Below are 20,009 nucleotides of genomic sequence, written 5' to 3'. Positions count from 1 at the left end.
ATATTTTTTTTTTGTTCCTACGGCTTTAAAAAGCTTGAGAATCAGACGTACTCTTAGAGCAATTTCAGCGGATCCTGCAAGAGTTGTCAAACCAGATATTCTCTGTATGGATCCAAAAGAGGCACAATCCATAAAAATAAAAAATATATTCTTTTTGATGGACTGGATATCATCACCCAAGTATCCCATTGAATCAGTTGTTGACAGCCATTTGAGGTGAACTAGAAGCGACCCAACGCTCCCGTCGGCACTGGCCTCGATGACTCCCGAGCTCAATTCAACGAAGAGGAAACTCTATTCTGTGTAAAACTTCGAGTTCTAACGAGGAGGTTCGATTGTGACCGAATTCCACGCAAAATAGCGACGAATTTGCAGCTCCCTCCACATAGAACTCGTCGAATATTTGGAGCTGGTGACTGTGCATGGGCAAGCGACCCACGCACGGACGCACGCGGGCCTGGTGACAGCGGACTGAGATCCAGTGCCCTGCCGTGGGGAGGGCACGCTGTGACATGAGGCCTCTCATCCAACATCCGTTCAAATCCAAGGATCACCACTACCCAAGAGCAAGTAACAAAAGCACATGAATGTCCATGGCGGCACACCTCAACACCGACAATTCGCTGATGAAGTGTCTTTGATTGTAGCAAAGGAATTTTCCATGAGGTACGAGCTAATGCCTTTGATTTATAGGATTTATGTAGAAATTGTGTAGAATTTAGATCCTATAGAGAAAAATTCAAGTGGTGTGGGCGGCGTGGGGTTTCTGCGCCAGGTATTGAAGGCAAAGCCAGCACGCCCGCCCTTTTAAGGGAATCAGGTTTGGCCACTTCATCAGCCTCTCCATTGCCATTATCGTAGCCCGAAACAACTTCCTCCAACCATGCCGGATCCATGGGCAAAGGATGGCCCATCGGCAAGACCAAGCATGCCCACGAGGCTAGCTCGTCTCGCGCGGATACGAAGAAGGAGCAGGACCGCCGCTAGGTCTCGGTGGACCATGCACGGCGACTGTTCGACGAGGATCGCGCGGTGCCCTAGCCGAATGTCAACCTTCTGATGGGTTGGCTCTCTACTCGCAGCGGGTGTCGGTGCCTCCGGTCCCACGCGAGGGCCGCGAGCGGTGCGACGAGATCTGTCGCCGGCGCTTCATCCTCTCGCCATATATGCGTGAAGATGGTCAAGGGTGGTTGACCCGCGTCGTCGAGCGGGCTACCTCGGTAACGTGTGCTTCTTTAACCGAGAGCGTGACGCCTACTCCGCCTGTCGACGTGAGGCCGGAGGTCCAACCATCGGACCCCACGAAGGATGAGGGAATCAAGATAGCCATTGCCAAGAGCCATCTAGACGAGCTCGCCCATAAAATTGCTTCGTATCCAAAATTCCGTAGGTCTTTTTTTTTTGCGAAACTCAGTACAGACACATACGCTCATACATACGTACATACACTCACCTCTATGAACGCGCACACATAACCTACCTCTATGGGCACCTCCAAAAGACTGAGTCTAAAAACTGATCCAACGGATCTGAAAAAGAGTCTTGAGATTAACGAAATCAACACGGACGACTCGCTGTTGACGAGAACAATGCATACCACCGAAAAATATTATGTCTCCCAATCGTTTCTCAAGAAAAAAAATTCCTTAGGTCCATGACTACCGTTTTCACCCCTACGGGCCTACTCCTCCGGAGCTGGCACGAGTGAGAATCCCCGAGACGTCAAACTCGATCACCAACCCTCCGATTCCTACTTCTTCTGCCATACTACTGCCCTTCCTTTTTCTGTTTGTGACGCTGGCCTTGATAATCCTCCAAACCCAGGCCCGCACGGCTGTTGTTGTTGAACTCTGTTTGTTTCGTACCACACCAGAGGACCAGGCGCGGCAGCTGCTGCGACTCATCTTGTTGGATGGCGGCGCCGACCGAGGAGGAGAAGGCCGGTGGCTGCTGCGCTAGGTGGCTGCGGCGGGAGGTGCTGCTGGCCCTCGCGCTGGGGCAGATCGTCTCCCTGCTCATCACCTCCACAGGCTTCTCCTCCTCCGAGCTCGCCCGCCGAGGTGCGTTCATCCGTCTCCTCCTCCTCCTCCCTTCCTTCCCCGCGCGCACGTCTCCCTGCATGCCCGGCGACGGACGTGCTGCCGTTGGCCGGGTGACGGCTTACGGGCGACGAGTAAGCCGTTTGGGATTCAACTCGTCCTTTTCGTTTTCTATGTCTGTAATTGTTCTTTAATTAAGATTATGTCGCTGTTAGTTTTTCTCCTGGATGATGATAAAAGCCCCTGCAATTGTTTTTTCCTCCTCTTCTCCAATTACGGCGATTTGCGGAAAGATTGTTTCTTTTTGACTATTTGAGTGGCGCTGAGGCAAGAGTTGGGGAATCTCCCCCCTAGATTAATTGGTCGCCTACCTCGTTTTGCTGAGTTCCGTTGCTTTTGCTCGACAGGAAAAGGGACTCTTTGGAGCCTCTCGATTAAATATGGGCTTCAACGCCTTTCCCAGGACTTTACAGTTTACAACATCTGATGCGGCGTGGTTCTCCTCTTTTAGTTTCTAGGGATTAAACAAATCATCATCCCTGCCTCCCCGGGAAACAAAAAAACAGAAACAGTTCTTATTTTATTTGAGCTCTTCTGTGTCAGTTTGGATGCTGTTACTACCTTGCTTCAGAATAGTATGGAGTGCAGAACCGAGATAATTGTTGACTAAATTCAAGTGCCAAAGTTTTAATACAAAGGTATTAGCATGCGACGTATGGGACAAATTGTGGACTGACACTGCAATTGTTTTTCAGGCATCAACGCACCAACATCGCAGTCCCTCTTGAACTACATCCTTCTCGCTCTTGTCTACGGCAGTATACTCCTCTACCGGCGAAAGCCGCTCACGGTAATGATCCACCATCCTCTCTTCATCATCTCTGCAGCATACCGGTATGAAAAGAAGCAGGGATTCCTGCTCTTATCCTACCTGTACCTTTCAGCACATGAGCAACGTCTAAGCTAGTTTGTTCTTTCTGACTACTAGTAGGTAAAGTATAGTTTGGTTTGTGTTGTGTTGTGTTGTTTTCCTCATAAATGATTGATGACTGTAGGCTACAGAGCTGGCACATCTTATCCCTTTAGACTGGACCTATGATTGCCGCCTTTCTCTATGCATGTACAACACGATTTATGCTTATTCTTATTCTCTTCTTAAGAGTTTTGCTTGCACTGTTCTCCTTGGCACAAGTTGTCAAAATGCTAACAAGTGGCACGATCATGTTAAATTCTTCTCATGAGGACATAACTGAAGTTTGTTACTTTCTTTTTGTGCAGACAAAATGGTACTACTACTTGATCCTTGGCATTATTGACGTTGAAGCTAATTATATTGGTATGTAGTTAACACGACTGAACATTTTAGTGTTTGCATATGTGCCGCTAACTGTCGATGTGGATTTTACATGCTAGCATATTTTGGGGAACAAAATGCATTTCTTATTTTTGTTTATTATGCAGTTGTGAAGTCTTATCAGTACACATCTTTGACGAGTGTGATGCTTCTGGATTGCTGGACAATTCCATGTGCCATTCTTCTCACATGGATCTTTTTGAAGACAAAATATGGACTCAGGAAGTTCATAGGCGTTGGAGTTTGTGTGGTTGGCCTTATATTAGTAGTATTTTCGGACGTCCATGCCTCTGATCGCGCTAGTAAGGATATACTTTTTTTTATCAAGCTATTACTGTTCCATATCTACATTTCAGCAAGTTATGTCATAAATTAGGATTACTAATACATTATAAGATCTTTGGATTTGTGTGCTCAGTTGTCAAAATTATAAAATTTATTTATGCAATATCTTGCAGAAGGACCCAACCCTTTGAAAGGTGATTTGCTTATAATTTTTGGCTCGATGCTTTATGCTTGCAGTAATGTTGCTGAGGTAACCAGCAATCCTGGGCACGCTAAACACTTCAGTTTACTTTGCTTTACTATTGCATCTCAGATTTATTTGCTCACTTGTTTGTTGTTGACACTCAGTTTTGTCCCCAATATTTCAGGAGTATCTGGTCAAGAAGAACAACAGGATTGAATTGATGGCAATGTTGGGACTTTTTGGAGCAGTTGTCAGTGGCATACAGATGTATCCTTGGATTATTCTTGTAGTTTATCTGATAATATTCTGTTAAAATGATCCAATCTTACATTTACCATTTGCATGATTTCCAGCACATCCATCAGGCTGATAAACTGATCACGTTTGCATTATTTTCCCTTTTGAGATTCCATATCCTTGACAATACTACAGAAGTATTCTTGAGCGAAAAGAACTTCAATCTATTAAATGGAATGCTGGTGCGGTAAGTCCCTCTCACTATTGATACAATTTTCCTATTTTGTATACAAAGAACATTTGTAATGAAAAATATATTACTTTTCACCGTATATAAAGTATAGATCACACTCTATTTTTAAAGTCCACTTCTTTGGCCCACTAATTTTACCAAGCTGAACTACTCTACTGTTTCAGGTGCTCCCTTTTCTTGGATTTGCGTTAGCAATGTTCCTGTTATACTCAACTGTACCTACAGTGCTGAAGGTATTGGAGAAACTGTTGAGCATTACCTGATGATCCTGGAAGAATTGTCTGATAATCTTATATCTATATGTTTTCCTTGCATGTTGCAGATTTGTGGGGCGACCATGCTAAACCTCTCACTCCTGACTTCTGACATGTGGGCTATTCTCATCCGCATATTTGCCTACCATGAGAAGGTCTGATCGGCCGCATTCCTTACAAATGAGAATCTCGGACTGATAATTGTCACCTTTACTTTTGTGTAAACATGTGGATGCATGAAGCTCGATAAAGTATACTCATCGCGTGCTGTTTCCGCATGGACAGGTCGACTGGATGTACTTCGTTGCGTTTGGCTGCACGGTCGGGGGCCTTCTGATCTACTCCTACAGGTAAGTGCTCATTTGCTTTCCATTTGATCTGGTGCTGCTGCACTCTGATATGCCATTTGCTCACCTCTAAGATCTCTGGTCACACGCAGGAGCTCGAAGGAGCCAGAGGAAACGGCGCAGGTCGTTGGAGCTAGCGACGAGCACGGTAGGGAAGGGGACGAGGAGGCTGGAATGCAGAACCCGGTGGGAAGTTCCGTTGCTGCCGGGAACCGTGATCAGATCTCCTACAAGGAGTTGCCATCAGCAGGCAGCCCCTCCAAGAATTAGGCACTAGGGGCATACGGCAATAGGCAGACGTAACAATTCTCGGTGAGGAAATCTTTATCTGTAGAGTTGAAGGGAAAACCGTTCGGTTCGTGATAGTCGGCTTTCTCATCTTGTTACAAAATTTTGACTATTTTTCTTTTGAGATGCTATGGCCAGACAATCCATGTAGCAACCACGCGTCCCTGCATAGGAAAGTGCAACAATTCGTATATGCATTTTTAATTTTTTTTGGGTGAATATATACATCCAATGTATGGTGGAGGATTATTTGGTCCTTGAACTGAAAATCCTTGTGAAGAAACGGCAACCTTGGCAAGCCCAAGATCATGATCCCCGCAGGGCTTTCGTCCTCCCAATTCTTGTGGGCACATTAACACCATGCTCATCCCATGGTCCTGAAAGATTATGGTGGAGATCGCAAGGACATTTTCTTTGTGCTGCTCACCAAAGACATTCTAAGGACTTGCTTGATTCATAGGATAGGAAAAGTAGAGAAATGAGAAAAATAGAGGATTGCAAATGTTCTGTGTATACAAAATTTTAGGGAAATTCAATCTATTAAATGATGAAGGAACCTAAAAATTGGTACAACTAGTTGTTAGATGGTAGCATAGGAACCATAGAAAATTTCTATAGAGAGTGAGTGCATAACATAGTTGTCACAGATAGAGAGATTTTTTTTCAAGATATTTAACCTTTTGTAAGAAGTCCTATAAGATTGTGGTATAGAAAAATAATCCACAAGTACTTTGAAGGATTCAATCTTTCAAATGGAACGGGCTCTATAAAAGAAATCCTATGGGTAAAAAATTCTACAAGATTTATTTGAATTTTTAAAAAATCAAACAAGCCCTAAATCTAGTACTTACTTTGATTCATATTAATTGATGATACTATAGTTATATCTACTAGATATATTTTAGTTGTAGGTCGCTCAAAACAGGGCGGCCCTAGCTGGCGGTCGACCGGCAGGTTCTTATTGCGCAATCAGTTTCCGACAGCCCAATTCGGGAAAAACCGTGTTTCCCTTTCGTGGTAAGAAACGTGCGGGAAGTTATTTGCGCGTTGTGGACCACACAGGTTACGTGCCGTAATGTATTTGCTTTCTATCACACATACAGAAAACGCAATTCCATTTCCTGCGGCGATACAAAGTTTAGAGTCGTACGTTATTTTGCTTCCGGTATCAATTCCCTTTACTCGTTCACGAAGCAATTTTTATTTCCTTTTTGGGCTAGTGAAATTTTAGGGTTAAAAAGGGAGGGGAGCAGCATAATCTACTTGCAAATGAAATGAACTACGACTTGCAACATGTATGAAAATAACAATTCCCTTCTTCTGCAATTCCCTTACCCTGAGAAAGGAGGTAGGTAACTTCAGAACGTAGGTGTTGGTTAAACGTTGAGATACATGTTGATGAAAAGTGAATGGGTGGGTTGGTAAAAACATTGGGTTACTCGTTGATAAAAAGTGAACGTGATGGTTGATAAATAGGTTCCTTCTTCCTTTAAGAAAACAAAGGAATAAATTTTCTATGAGAAAAAGAAGGACGTAACAAGATAAAGGGTTGGTAAAAACAATGAGTTACATGTTGATGAAGAGTGAACGGGAGGGTTGATAAAAAGATTCCCTTCTTCGCTTAAGAAAACAAAGAACCAACTTTTCTATAAGAAAAAATAAGGACGTAAGAAAAAAAAATGGGTTGGTAAAAACATTGGGTTACCCGTTGATAAAAAGTGAACGTGAGGGTTGATAAAAAGGTTCCCTTCTTCTCTTAAGAAAACAAAGGAACAAATTTTCTATGAGAAAAAGAAGGACGTAACAGAAATAAATGGGTTGGTAAAACATTGGGTTACCCGTTGATAAAAAGTGAACGTGAGGGTTGATAAATAGGTTCCCTTGTTCCCTTAAGAAGACAAAGGGACAAATTTTCTATGAGAAAAAGAAGGACGTAACAAGATAAAGGGTTGGTAAAAACAATGAGTTACATGTTGATGAAGAGTGAACGGGAGGGTTGATAAAAAGGTTCCCTTCTTCCCTTAAGAAAACAAAGGAACAAATTTTCTATGAGAAAAAGAAGGACGTACCAGAAATAAATGGGTTGGTAAAACATTGGGTTACCCGTTGATAAAAAGTGAACGTGAGGGTTGATAAATAGGTTCCCTCTTTCCTTAAGAAAACAAAGGAACAAATTTTCTATGAGAAAAAGAAGGATGTGACAATATAAAGGGTTGGTAAAAACAATGAGTTACATGTTGATGAAGAGTGAACGGGAGGGTTGATAAAAAGGTTCCCTTCTTCCCTTAAGAAAACAAAGAACCAACTTTTCTATAAAAAAAGAAGAACGTAACAAAAAGAAATGGGTTGGTAAAAACATTGGGTTACCCGTTGATAAAAAGTGAACGTGAGCGTTGATAAATAGGTTCCCTTCTTCCCTTAAGAAAACAAACAAATTTTCTATGAGGAAAAAGAAGGACGTAACAGAAATAAATGGGTTGATAAAACATTGGGTTACCCGTTAATAAAAAGTGAACGTGAGGGTTGATAAATAGGTTCCCTTCTTACCTTAAGAAAACAAAGGAACAAATTTTCTATGAGAAAAAGAAAGACGTAACAAGATAAAGGGTTGGTAAAAACAATGAGTTACATGTTGATAAAGAGTGAACGGGAGGGTTGATAAAAAAATTCCCTTCTTCCCTTAAAAAAACAAAGAACCAACTTTTCTATATAAAAAAAGAAGGACGTAACAAAAAGAAATGGGTTGTTAAAAACAATGGGTTACCCGTTGATAAAAAGTGAACGTGAGGGTTGATAAATAGGTTCCCTTCTTTCCTTAAGAAAACAAAGGAACAAATTTTCTATGAGGGAAAAGAAGGAGGTAACAAAAATAAATGGGTTGATAAAACATTGGGTTACCCGTTGATAAAAAGTGAACGTGAGGGTTGATAAATAGGTTCCCTTCTTCCCTTAAGAAAACAAAGGAACAAATTTTCTATGAGAAAAAAAAGAACGTAACAAGAAAAAGGGTTGGTAAAACAATGAGTTACCAGTTGATGAAGAGTGAACGGAAGGGTTGATAAAAAGGTTCCCTTCTTCCCTTAAGAAAACAAACAACCAACTTTTCTATAAGAAAAAAGAAAGACGTAACGAGAAGAAATGGGTTGTTAAAACATTGGGTTACCCATTGATAAAAAAGCGAACGTGAGGGTTGATAAAAAAGGTTCCCTTCTTTCCTTAAGAAAACAAAGGAACAAGTTTTCTATGAGTAAAAGAAGGACGTAACAGAAATAAATGGGTTGATAAAAGATTGGGTCACCGTTGATAAAAAGTGAACGTGAGGGTTGATAAATAGGTTCCCTTCTTCCCTTAAGAAAACAAAAGAACAAATTTTCTATGAGAAAAAGAAGGACATAACAACAAAAATGGTTGGTAAAAATAATGAGTTAGCAGTTGATGAAGAGTGAACGGGAGGGTTGATAAAAAGGTTCCCTTCTCCCCTTAAAAAAACAAAGAACCAAACTTTTCTATAAGAAAAAAGAAAGACGTAACAAAAAGAAATGGGTTGGTAAAACATTGGGTTACCCGTTGATAGAAAAGAAAACGCGAGGGTTGATAAAAAAGTTCCCTTCTTCCCTTAAAAAAACAAAGGAACAAATTTTGTATGAGAAAAAGAAGGACGTAACAGAAATAAATGGGTTGATAAAAAGTGAACATGAGGGTTGATAAATAGGTTACCTTCTTCCCTTAAGAAAACAAAGGAACAAATTTTCTATGCGAAAAAAAAGAACGTAACAAGAAAAAGGGTTGGTAAAACAATGAGTTACCAGTTGATGAAGAGTGAACGGGAGGGTTGATAAAAAGGTTCCCTTCTTCCCTTAAGAAAACAAAGAACCAACTTTTCTTTAAGAAAAAAGAAGGACGTAACAAAGAGAAAATGGGTTGGTAAAAACATTGGTTACTTTTGATAAAAAGTGAACGGGGGGGTTGATAAGTAGGTTCCCTTCTTCCCTTAAGAAAACAAAGGACCAAATTTTCTATGAAAAAAAGGAGGAAACAAAGAAAAAGGGGTTGGTACAACAATGAGTTACCTGTTGACGAAGACTGAATGGGAGGGTTGATAAATAGGTTCCCTTCTTCCATTAAGAAAACAAAGGACCAACTATTCTATAAGAAAATAAGGACGTAACAAAGAGAAATGGGTTGGTAAAACATTGGGTTACCTGTTGATGAAGAGTGAATGGAAGGGTTGATAAGTAGGTTCCCTTCTTCCCTTGAGAAAACAAAGGATCAACTTTCATATAATAATAAAAAGATGGAGGTAAGAAGGAAAGGGGTTGATAAAACATTGAGTTACCTGTTAATGAATAGTGAATGGGTGGGTTGATATTTGTTGTTTCCCTTGTTCCCTTAAAAAACAAAGGACTAAAATTTCTATAATAAAAAAGAATGAGGTAATAAGAAAAAGGGGTTGACAAAACAGTGAGTTACCTGTTGATGAAGAGTGAATGGGTGGGTTGATAAATACATTCCCTTGTTCGCTTAAAAACAAAGGACCAAAAATTCCTATAATAAAAAGAATGAGGTAAAAAAGAAAAAGGGTTGGTACAAACAATGATTTACCTGTTTGATGAAAAGTGAATCAGTGAGTTGATAAAAAAATAGATTCCCTTGTTCCCTTACAAAGAATGAGATAACAAAGAAAAAGTGTTGGTAGAACAATGAGTTACATGTTGATTAAAAGTGAATGGGTGTGTTGATAAATAGGTTCCCTTGTTCCCTTAAAAAACAAAGGAACAAAATTTCTATAATGAAAAAATAAGGAGGTAACAAGGGAAAAGGATTGGTAAAAACCTTGAGTTACTAGTCGATGAAAAATGAATGGGAGGGTTGATCAATAGGTTCCCTTGTTCCTTTAAGAAAACAAAACACCAAAAATAAAAAATAAAAAAAGTCTGTAGCAAGAAAAAGTGTTGGTAAAACATTGATTTATCTGTTAATGAAAAAGTGAATGGGTGGGTTGATCAATAGGTTCCCTTGTTCCCTTAACAAACAAAAAACCAAAAAATCCTATAAAAAAGAAGGAGGAAACAAGAAAAAGCGGTTGGTAAAACATTGACTTACCCTGTTGATGAAAAGTAAAATGGGTGAGTTGATAAAAAGGTTCCCTTGTTCCCTGAAAATACAAAGGACCACAATTTCTATAAATGAAAAAAGAAGGAGGTAAGAAGGAAATGGGGTTGGTAAAAACATTGAGTTACCTGTTGATGAAGAGTGAATGGGTGGGTTAATAAGTAGGTTCCCTTGTTTCCTTAAAATACAAAGGAACAAAAATTCATATAATAAAAAAAGAGGGAGGTAACAAGGAAAAGGGGTTGGTAAAAAACATTGAGTTACCTGTTGATGAAATAGTGAATGGGTGGGTTGATAAGTAGGTTCCCTTGTTCCGTTAAAAAAGCAAATGACCAAAAATTTCATATAAATAAAAAAAGAGGGAGGTAACAAGGAAAATGGGTTGGTAAAAACATTGAGTTACCTGTTGATGAATAGTGAACGGGTGGGTTGATAAATAGGTTCCCTTGTTTCGTTTAAAAAAAGAACCAAAATTCGTATATAAAAATAAAAAGAAGGAGGTAAGAAGGAAAAAAGGATTGGTAAAAACATTGAGTTACATGTTGATGAATAGTGAATGGGTGGGTTGATAATTATTGTTTCCCGTGTTCACTTAAAAAACAAAGCACCAAGTTTCCCTATAAAAAAAGAAGGATGTAACAAGAAAAAGAGTTGGTAAAACATAGAGTTACCTGTTGATGAAAAGTGAATGGGTGGGTTGATAAAAATAGGTTCCCTTGATCCCTTAAAAAAACAAACAACCAAATTTCCTATAAAATCAAAGGTACAAGGAAAGAATAAAAAGGGTTCGTAGAACATTGAGTTATCAGTCGATGAAAATTGAATGCTTCGGTTGATATATAGGTTCCCTTGTTCCTTTAAGAAAACAAAGGTCCAAAAAAATATTCTATAATAAAAAAGAAGGAGGTAACAGGGAATAAAAAGGTTGGTAAAACATTGAGTTACGTGTTAATGAAAAATTAATAGGTGGGTTGGTAAAATAGATTCCCATGAGGTGGGTTGATAAGAAAATGATGAAAGCTAAAAAAAGGGTTGGGCCATTTTATCCCTAAAAAACCCTATTTCGACAACCTCCCAACCATGGGATCACCATGAAAAAGCACACACCCCCAACCTAGAAAAAACACAAAAAGGTAGCAAAAAGTGTGGGGAATGCAAGTGATTCGTCATGGCCGGAATACATTTTTACTAACGAAAAATACTGGAAGTTAACACACAAATTGGTCAGATAGCCATTACACAAAATTAGTTCAACCCATTGCCAAAAAAACAGAAACTATGACATATAAACTTCACAAAAATAACATGGCGCTATTTTAGGTTGTGTTTGTGGCATCTCCACTCCACCCTAACTTCGGCTTCTTCTCCTCCGGCCACTTGGCCCAAGGGTCCCCAGGAAAACGAGAAGGGCTTGTCTGATCATAAGTACAAAACCCCCACGCGGCGGCACTCCAATTTTCATGTCCATCGGTGATGCGCGTGTATGTCCACCCTTCATCATCCCTGGAGCGCTTGCTGCCAGCCAATTCTTTTCCCTTGCTGCTGCTCGATGAAGAAGCATTTATGCCGCTCGTTGTTGCGGGTTGAACTGATGTTGGTGTTGCCAGCGGAGGTAGCAGGTGGCGCTATCCATGGTTGCAGGTACGAATTATACGATACAGTTGATACGCCACAAAACCATCTCTGGCTGCATACTCAAGATTAGTTTCATCAAGCGGATTCTTCTCCCAGAACTTGTGCTGGACAGATGGGAATTCTTCCTTCATTCCTTTGTAGCTAATGTCTATGAGGCTGGCTGCCATGTCAGCCATCCCAGTCCTGTCACAATCGAGCTTGAACAAGTCCTGCAGATCAATGTGGTACTGACTTGGTATGTCAATATTCCAACTTTGCTTCATTGCTATTTTATCATTCCTTATATCAACGCTATCAAAATGTACACCGCTGCGTAGGAAATCCATGAGTTTCGGACACCATTGCTCGCTACTGCTACATGAACAAAGGATAAAAAAACAGGGCAAAAAAACTAGCATTAATAATCGGATCTAGATGATATAAGTTATGAAAAATACGCTTTCACCACTGATTAGAACACAAAAAATTTGGAAGTTGAACTATCAGCAACAATAAAATAAAAACTAGCATTAATCATTGGATCTAGATGACAAATAAGTTATTAAACATATGGTTTCACAAAACTGATTAGAACACAAAAAAATTGGAAGTTGAACTATCATACATTAAAAAAATAGATTTTCATATTAAACAAAAAAATGTAAAACCACTACTGTAAAAATGAAACGGATCTACATACCTTGACCATTGGTAGACCAATACATGATTCTTCATCGACAGTTGAACAACCGCGATACGATAGTCACCTTCGTATTCTGGGTCGCAGTACTCGAAGTCGAGGCCCATGAACTTGTATTCATCCTTGCTAAGCCACTGCTCGTACATGTCGACAATCTCGGTTGCTTTATGGTTGTCATCGGTGTAGACAACCTCAATCTCGGCCGTATGTGCAAAAATCTTACAGATTTCAGTGTTGTGACTCCTAACCTCCGCTTCCTGATCCATGTCAGTGCTTTGATTGCTAACCTCTTCTTCCTGATCCATGTCACTGCTGTGATTGCTAACCTTTCCTTCCTCATCCATTACGAGAGGAAGAAGAAGAGGTCAGTGGACAAAAAGATGAGAAGGAATGGCAGGGGAGATGACTCGGTGCGGACTGCCCTGGAGACAAAATATATTGGATCGCATTTGTTGACTTACTGCTAGGCAAATAATGCGTAATAAAAACATGAACATAAAGATATTTAATCTACAAAAATGCCATACATAGCCAAGTATAACAAAAAAAAAGGTGCAGGCAACCAGATATGAAAACTGATAACTAAATGCACCAAAGTTCATAGTTAATCTACAAAAAACCCCTATGATAACTGTTGTGTGTCTCAAAATAAAAATAACCCAATAACTGACAGTGAAGAACATCAATGAGCAGTATATAAAAAAGCACCTTGATGACTACAATGTATGAATGTTGATAATTATCATGATATCTACTTTGCTGCTGACAAATAACCTGGATTTCAGACCCATAGATTACAAAAAAAATATTGGATCTCATTTCTTGGCTTACTGCTAGAAACAAAAAATGCATAATAAAAACATGAACATAAGAAAGTTAAAAATCTAGATAAAAGGTCATAAAAATACATAAAAAGTGGAGAAGAGCTCACCAACGAGATACAAAAAACAGATCTCCGACAAAAAAGATGAACAACAACAACCTCCAGAGAGAAAACCCCCCTTTTGTTCGCACTTACTGTTCACCTGCGAAATGAAAAATCTATCCGACATCAGATAGTCGATTCAGAGTATAATGGATGAGAAGAAAAATATTCGATTCGGACCAGATTCGAACAAAACACATGAAGAAATGCTTGAGTGGCAACTCAGATTCCACAAAAAAGAACACCAGAGAGACATAGATTAGTTTCTCCACCAAGAAAAAAAACCTAAAAACTTGAGAAATGCTACAAAGCAACTAAACAGGAATGCGAAAGAGAGTAAGAAGACAATATAGATCGAAAAGAGAGTTGATGGGGGAAGATTAGAGATTGATCCTGCACCAGCGTTCTATCCGCTTGCTCTCAACCGCCCCTCCCACTTCTCGAGCGAGGAGAACTGTAAATGAAAAACTGGACGTGTGGGGGCTCCGTCGGTTCTAGAAGACGCATACTTACAGAGTTTTTACTGGACTGGGCCTAAAGAGACGGTCCAAGAAGAGAATAAGACACGATAAAATGAAAAATGGTTGGTAAAACATTGAGTAACGTATTGGTGAAAACTGAATAAGCGGGTTGATAAATAGTCCCTTGTTTCATTAAAAAACAAGGGGGATTTTTTTTTTACAAATATAGGAAAAAGGTTGGTAACAAAACACAGAAAAAGGTTGGTAACAAAACACATTACAGGGGTAGGCTCTACAAAAAAATGATAAGTGATTCGAATGGGTTGATAACAAATATGTTGCAATCATAGCTTCTGAGAAAAGAATTAAAAAGGTTCACATACATACAGATCACTTGAAACACATAAAAACATCGATCTTGAAAAGTTGAGGTACAAACATAGTTGAGGAACATAGAAACGGCTAACAAGTGTTTCATATGATACAAAGGGCTTGAACGATGTTCCAACATACACAAATTCATTACATCTTCAAATGACATCGACAGTAATAACAACACCCTGCCTGCGTGTGATGATATCACCATATGTATGGAAGAGAAACATCACCACTTGACCAGCTGCTAGTCCCTTCTTTTCAGCAAAATCTCCCCATGCATGAGCACTTATTATCATCCTACCATCAATGGAGGGATAGAACTGTCCAACGACATCTGGTGTGTTTTCCGCTGATAGAACCACGCAACACCTGATGGTTCAAGTTTAAGATCCTGGGCAACCATGCTTGGAATTTTATGCACAGTACAAACAACAAAAAGAAACAAGCTAATATATAAACAGGCATGTTCATGGCATGATTTTGAGTAGAAAAAAACATTTTAAAAAGGACATATATAAAAAGGAGACACAAATTACATACATACCATCAGGGATTTGTTAATGTTTGTGGCAGTCAGTTTGTGGATAAACAATGGTCCCAACCCAGTGCCTCTCGTATTAACAATTGCTCTCCACCTAGCCAAGAGATTTATAGTCCAATCAAGTGGCCTTGTCATGACAACAACCCTGTGTCTACCATACACTGATAACAAAAAATCAAAACGAAAGAAAAGTATGAATAAGTTAATGTTGTTTAAGGTGTAGGCATTTTGCATCACAGGTAAAACACATATGAAAAAGTAAAAATCATACAACCTTGATCTGGTTCTCCATCACTTGATTCACTTTGATCTGGTTCTCCATCACTTGATCCACTATAAGAACCACTCGAAGTATCAGCTTGGACCTTACTAAACTGAGACATTGTTGCTGACTTGCAAGGTCCTACTTTAATTGGTGTGTCGGAGTTATTGGTCATTTGAAACATAATAAAATCATCAGGATGGGAATTGGACATGTTCAGAAATTCCTTCCACCCCCAACCATAAAAACTTGTTACCGACTCATTCATAGCTACATTGAAAGTGTAATTGATTCCACAGTCATCCGAGACATGGATTTCAGTTCTGCCAGCACATATCATGTTTATCTGGTTCCTAACATAGAATGGAACATTCTGCCAAAAAAATAATAGTGAAAATATGCAAATAATATATAAAAAATACATTGGTGCAGTGATAAAAAGATACCAGGAAAAAAATCCCACAAAAAGGTATAAACAAAAATGAAAAAATATACCAGCCACTTATCAGAGTTAACCAATAGCTCTGATATGAAAAAAAGAGCAATCCCTTGTTTTGGTCCTGCATGGTCCATTTGGATTACCAAAAACATTGCAGACCATCTTGAAAAAAGAAAACACCTACACAATGAAAAAGGGACATTTGTAAGTAAAAATGAAGGAAATAGAGGACGAGCTCGCAGAGATTACAAAAAAAAAAACTAGATCTACAAACTATTACTTGTAGATCTGATCTATTAGGGTTAAATCTTCAGAATTTGATTAGATATTTAAAAAGTTGTTGTCCATTGTACTTACTAGATTTAGCAAAAAGGCAAATCGACAGAGGGAAAGAAAATGGAATGAAACAAGTTCGTACTGCAGAAACACATGGAGGTGCGGGATTGAGAACATCAAATAAAAGAGAACAACAAAACCCTTACCGTCTCGATACAGCTTTGGAGAATATCCACCAAAAGAGATAGATAGAAGAAAAGGATTCCTTTCGTCTGGTCTGAGGGAGGAGCAGCACTGGCAGAATGGCTCGATGTGGATGTAGACCTAAAAGAGGGAGAATGGAATAGCCAAGAGTGAGAAGAGCTGCAAAAGTGATAAGGGGTCTCTATTTATTGAGGCCAAGCCGTCTCACCTTCCAGGTATTGTACCATTAAAAAATTCGCAGTGAACAAAAGCACCTGACGGGCGCTTTGAGTCGGGCTGAAAAAAAGGAGAAGAAGCAACCACTATAAGGGAGTGTACTATGCATAATTTACAAAAGAACAAAAAAAAGATATTAGAGTATACATCAAAAAGTGTAAAAACTAGTGAGATGTAAAAAGAAATATAACACTGAAAAAATGCCATGGTGCTTACATATCCGAGGTTATTGAACTGAGATACCGAGCAACTGTCTGGAAAAAAGAAACCTAGGACCAAAAAGGAAAAAGAAGACAGAGAAATGGGATGTTAGAGCAGTGGAGAAAAGGCCCAAAAGCCCCAAAACGAAATAAAGTGAAAAAATATCCAACATTTCTATTTTATAAGCTAATAAAAATAAAAAGAGGACGTACAAAAAGAAAAGTCTGTAATGCCAAGTGTCGGTAAATACATTCTTCCAGCGTTGGTAACTAAATACAGTCACACTTGATAGCTATTACAAACGAAAAGTATGAGTACTGATGCCTTACGAAAAAGAGAACCATTTGATCTGTCCGACTGTGGAAAAACCATTTGAAGAAAACCATTGTAAAAAATAAGAATAAAAATATAGACTAGATGCCGATGTCATGAACAATGATAATATATTCATAACTGCTTGTAAAAAATAGATGGCAAGCTAGACAGTATTTTGAACATCCAGTAGAAAAAAAGGTCTGAATCTAAATAGGGAAAAGTGACAAAAAAGTCAGATGAAAGGGTACAAGTGAAGAACTTTAACCACTCATACAAATTTAACCACTCATACAAAGAGATACCAAAAACAGTAAAAGAAGGTGAAAAAAGAACATATCAGATCTTACTACAAACTTATTACATCATAGTGTCCATGATAATAACATACTGACTGCAGATCAGATAAAGCAAAAGACATCATTGGATAGTAAACATAAAAAGGTTCTTGCTACCTACTTATTACATGACAAGTTTTGAAACAAACAAGGGCTGCAGATAACTAAAACGACACGAAAGCATAACTACACAGTCATAGATCGACTAGAAAAGCTCATAGAAATCATCGGTATGATGCTTCTTGTGGAAAGGCAGTTTGCCCGTGTTAGCTTGTTCATCCAACTGTTCGACAATCTTCACATAGTAAAACTTGATCATTTTTCCTCCAATGAAGTAATGCCTCCTAGCAACAGCTTCAGCTTGCTCGGGCTTCTTGAACTTCATGTAAAAAGTTCCATTCTGGTCAATGGAAAACTTGAATTCAAAGTATGAAGGGATGACTTCAAGTGCAAGTCCAATGGTTGAAGGTTGAACAAAGTACTTGACGATGACATTGAGAAGACCAAATTGCACTCCTTTAGATATACCCAGTAGACTCATGGTCGTCTCTGACATTCTTGTGTTGCAAAAACTATCAATGTTATCACCTTGGTTAGAGAATCTAACATGATAAGACAACTTACTCATCCTTTCAACTGAGAGATGATCGTATGAACAAGGGAATTCGACAGTGGTTTGTTCAGAGAGTAATCCTTGGAAACTGGCTTGTAGTGAAGCTCTTCTATCTTGATGATCTGATACCACAGGGATTCAACATGTACTTAAATTCAGAAGCAGCTAGAAGAGTAGCTTTATCATCTGTCCCACTGGGCCTGATGAACACTTTGGTTTTGCTTCCCTGGTTAACAGTGTACTGAAATTCCCTAGTCAGCAGCTTCGTTGCTAGTGCAAGACAAATGAATATACCATCAAGCCGAAAATCCATCAAACGGAAAAGGTAAAGATCATGCACTTTTCCTGGATACTCTCCAAGCCTACTCATAACATGACGAGTAACTGATGGCCTCCTCATCTTAGCGATGTACGACATACCCTGGCAAAAACAGAAAACAAATGATAGTTTAAAAACAAAAAGATATTGTATGTTAGACAATTATAAAACAAAAATAAGAGTGCACGAAAAACAAAATCGCAATTTAAAAATCATGAACGAATAAACAAAAAGACATAAAAGGAAGTAACACTCAGATTTGTCACACATGTGCATAAAACATGGCAGCACACACACATCACCACCCCCAAACTTACATAATACAAAAATAGCATCCATACACACGACGAAAAGCCGCATTAAAAATAGGGTTCAGAAAACCACCTAGACACAGGAAAATATTCAACAGAAGGATAGAGTAGACAATCAACATCAAGGGCTCTAAGCCTTGATACAAAATACCACATTACATAGACTTCATACTGTGCTTCTAAAACACTTAGAAAAGCACTCTATCCCCTATCAAATCAAGCAGACTGGAAGTGGTCTTCGAAGTGGTCTTCATTCTTGAGCCTATTGTATACTGGACATTTCCTGCCAATATCTTCCATGAATGAACACTTCTTGACAGTCTTGACTGAGTAGAACTTGATCATGAATCTACCAACAAAGTAGTGGCTCTTGGTCATCACCTCAGCCATCATTGAGATCTTGAACTTCATGTAAAGCTTGGAGTTGTAGTCAACAGCAAACTTGACAAGCTCTGGGGATTGCACAACAGAGTATGCATGGGCAATGTACTCAGGTGAAAGCAAATATTTTAGGTTCACTCTAACTAGACCCTCTTGGGAACCCTCAGAAACACCGAGAATCTTCATCGTGGTGTCCGTCATTCTGATGTTCTCCTCAAACTACATGTCAAGGCTTACATCAGAGTACCCAACAAGATAACCTAGAAGCTACTGTTGAGTAATACTACGATTCTCCATGCTGGTTGAGAAGGTCTTAGCTGGTTCCTTGAGGAAAATGTCTCCATCTTCTGGAAGTGTTTCAAGGAAGCTAACCTTGCAAATCTTCACACGAGCTTCATCAAACTTAAAGGTTAAAGGAAGCACATCGTGAAGCTTCGCACACGCTTTAGGGGCCGTGCAACTAACAAAGACTTCACACTGGCGGCTTTGATTAACTATGAAATCAAACTCTGTGCCAACCAGCTTGTTGATGACATGGAGACACTTGAAGACTCCAGCAGGCTCAAAACAGAAAAGGTTCTTGACAACAAACAGGTTGGTAACTGGGCCAGCAGTAAGTCCTAGTTTACTAAGAAGGAACTTAGACACCTGAACCCTCGTCTCTTCAGTCACGGAAGTAGACATACTGAATTTCACTCCCCCTAAAATGTACAAAAGCACTAATCAAATTATATTGACAAAACACAAAAAACATCACATATTGCTGATTACAAAAAAAACATGCATGGGTTTCTCTACCCCACAAACAAAATAACTGACAGTGAATGACAAACAATAAAAGAGAAGTACAAGAACCTTGATACCTACAAAAATATATGAATATTGATACACTACAAGAAAAGTTGCCATGGTCGACGAAGTTGAAGTCGCGTCGTGGTTGCTGGTGTACCATGGCCGACGATTTTGGGTCTGTCCGTTGTGCATGTCAAAACGTTTTTTTTCTCGTTTTTGAGGCCACCTAGCCCGACGAAAACGACCAAAACGTGGCGTATGGTGGCCCGGGACGTGGTGCATCTCGAATTCTCGGGTTCGCCGGCCGAGTCAACGCAAATCCGCACCGCCGAGGGATGTAGGGCCCAGATGGCAGCCTCTCTGGCATTGTTTT

At 39.4% G+C, this 20,009-nt stretch overlaps 1 protein-coding gene across 1 annotated transcript; it reads left to right on the top strand.

The window, feature by feature from the left end:
• The first annotated feature begins 1,807 nt into the window (after positions 1-1,807).
• Positions 1,808-5,512, top strand: LOC124646397 (solute carrier family 35 member F1-like). The gene is made up of 11 exons (XM_047186544.1): positions 1,808-2,060; positions 2,795-2,889; positions 3,318-3,375; positions 3,501-3,695; positions 3,852-3,928; positions 4,047-4,129; positions 4,295-4,346; positions 4,517-4,585; positions 4,675-4,761; positions 4,892-4,956; positions 5,046-5,512. Exons 1-11 carry the CDS (start codon positions 1,913-1,915, stop codon positions 5,221-5,223), a joined length of 1,107 nt encoding a protein of 368 aa, XP_047042500.1. The 5' UTR covers positions 1,808-1,912; the 3' UTR covers positions 5,224-5,512.
• Positions 5,513-20,009: the final 14,497 nt, after the last annotated feature.

This window comes from Lolium rigidum, chromosome 1 (genome assembly GCF_022539505.1).
Source record: "Lolium rigidum isolate FL_2022 chromosome 1, APGP_CSIRO_Lrig_0.1, whole genome shotgun sequence".
In the NCBI taxonomy this organism is placed as follows: Eukaryota; Viridiplantae; Streptophyta; class Magnoliopsida; order Poales; family Poaceae; genus Lolium; species Lolium rigidum.
This window is presented reverse-complemented; position numbering and strand designations above follow the sequence as displayed.

Bases quoted from the DNA above. Each gene is read 5' to 3' on its own strand.
- LOC124646397 (XM_047186544.1), top strand. From the start codon at position 1,913: ATGGCGGCGCCGACCGAGGAGGAGAAGGCCGGTGGCTGCTGCGCTAGG. The intron at 3,696-3,851 runs GTAAGGATATAC...AATATCTTGCAG, and splicing joins CCATGCCTCTGATCGCGCTA to AAGGACCCAACCCTTTGAAA. The intron at 4,762-4,891 runs GTCTGATCGGCC...CCGCATGGACAG, and splicing joins TATTTGCCTACCATGAGAAG to GTCGACTGGATGTACTTCGT.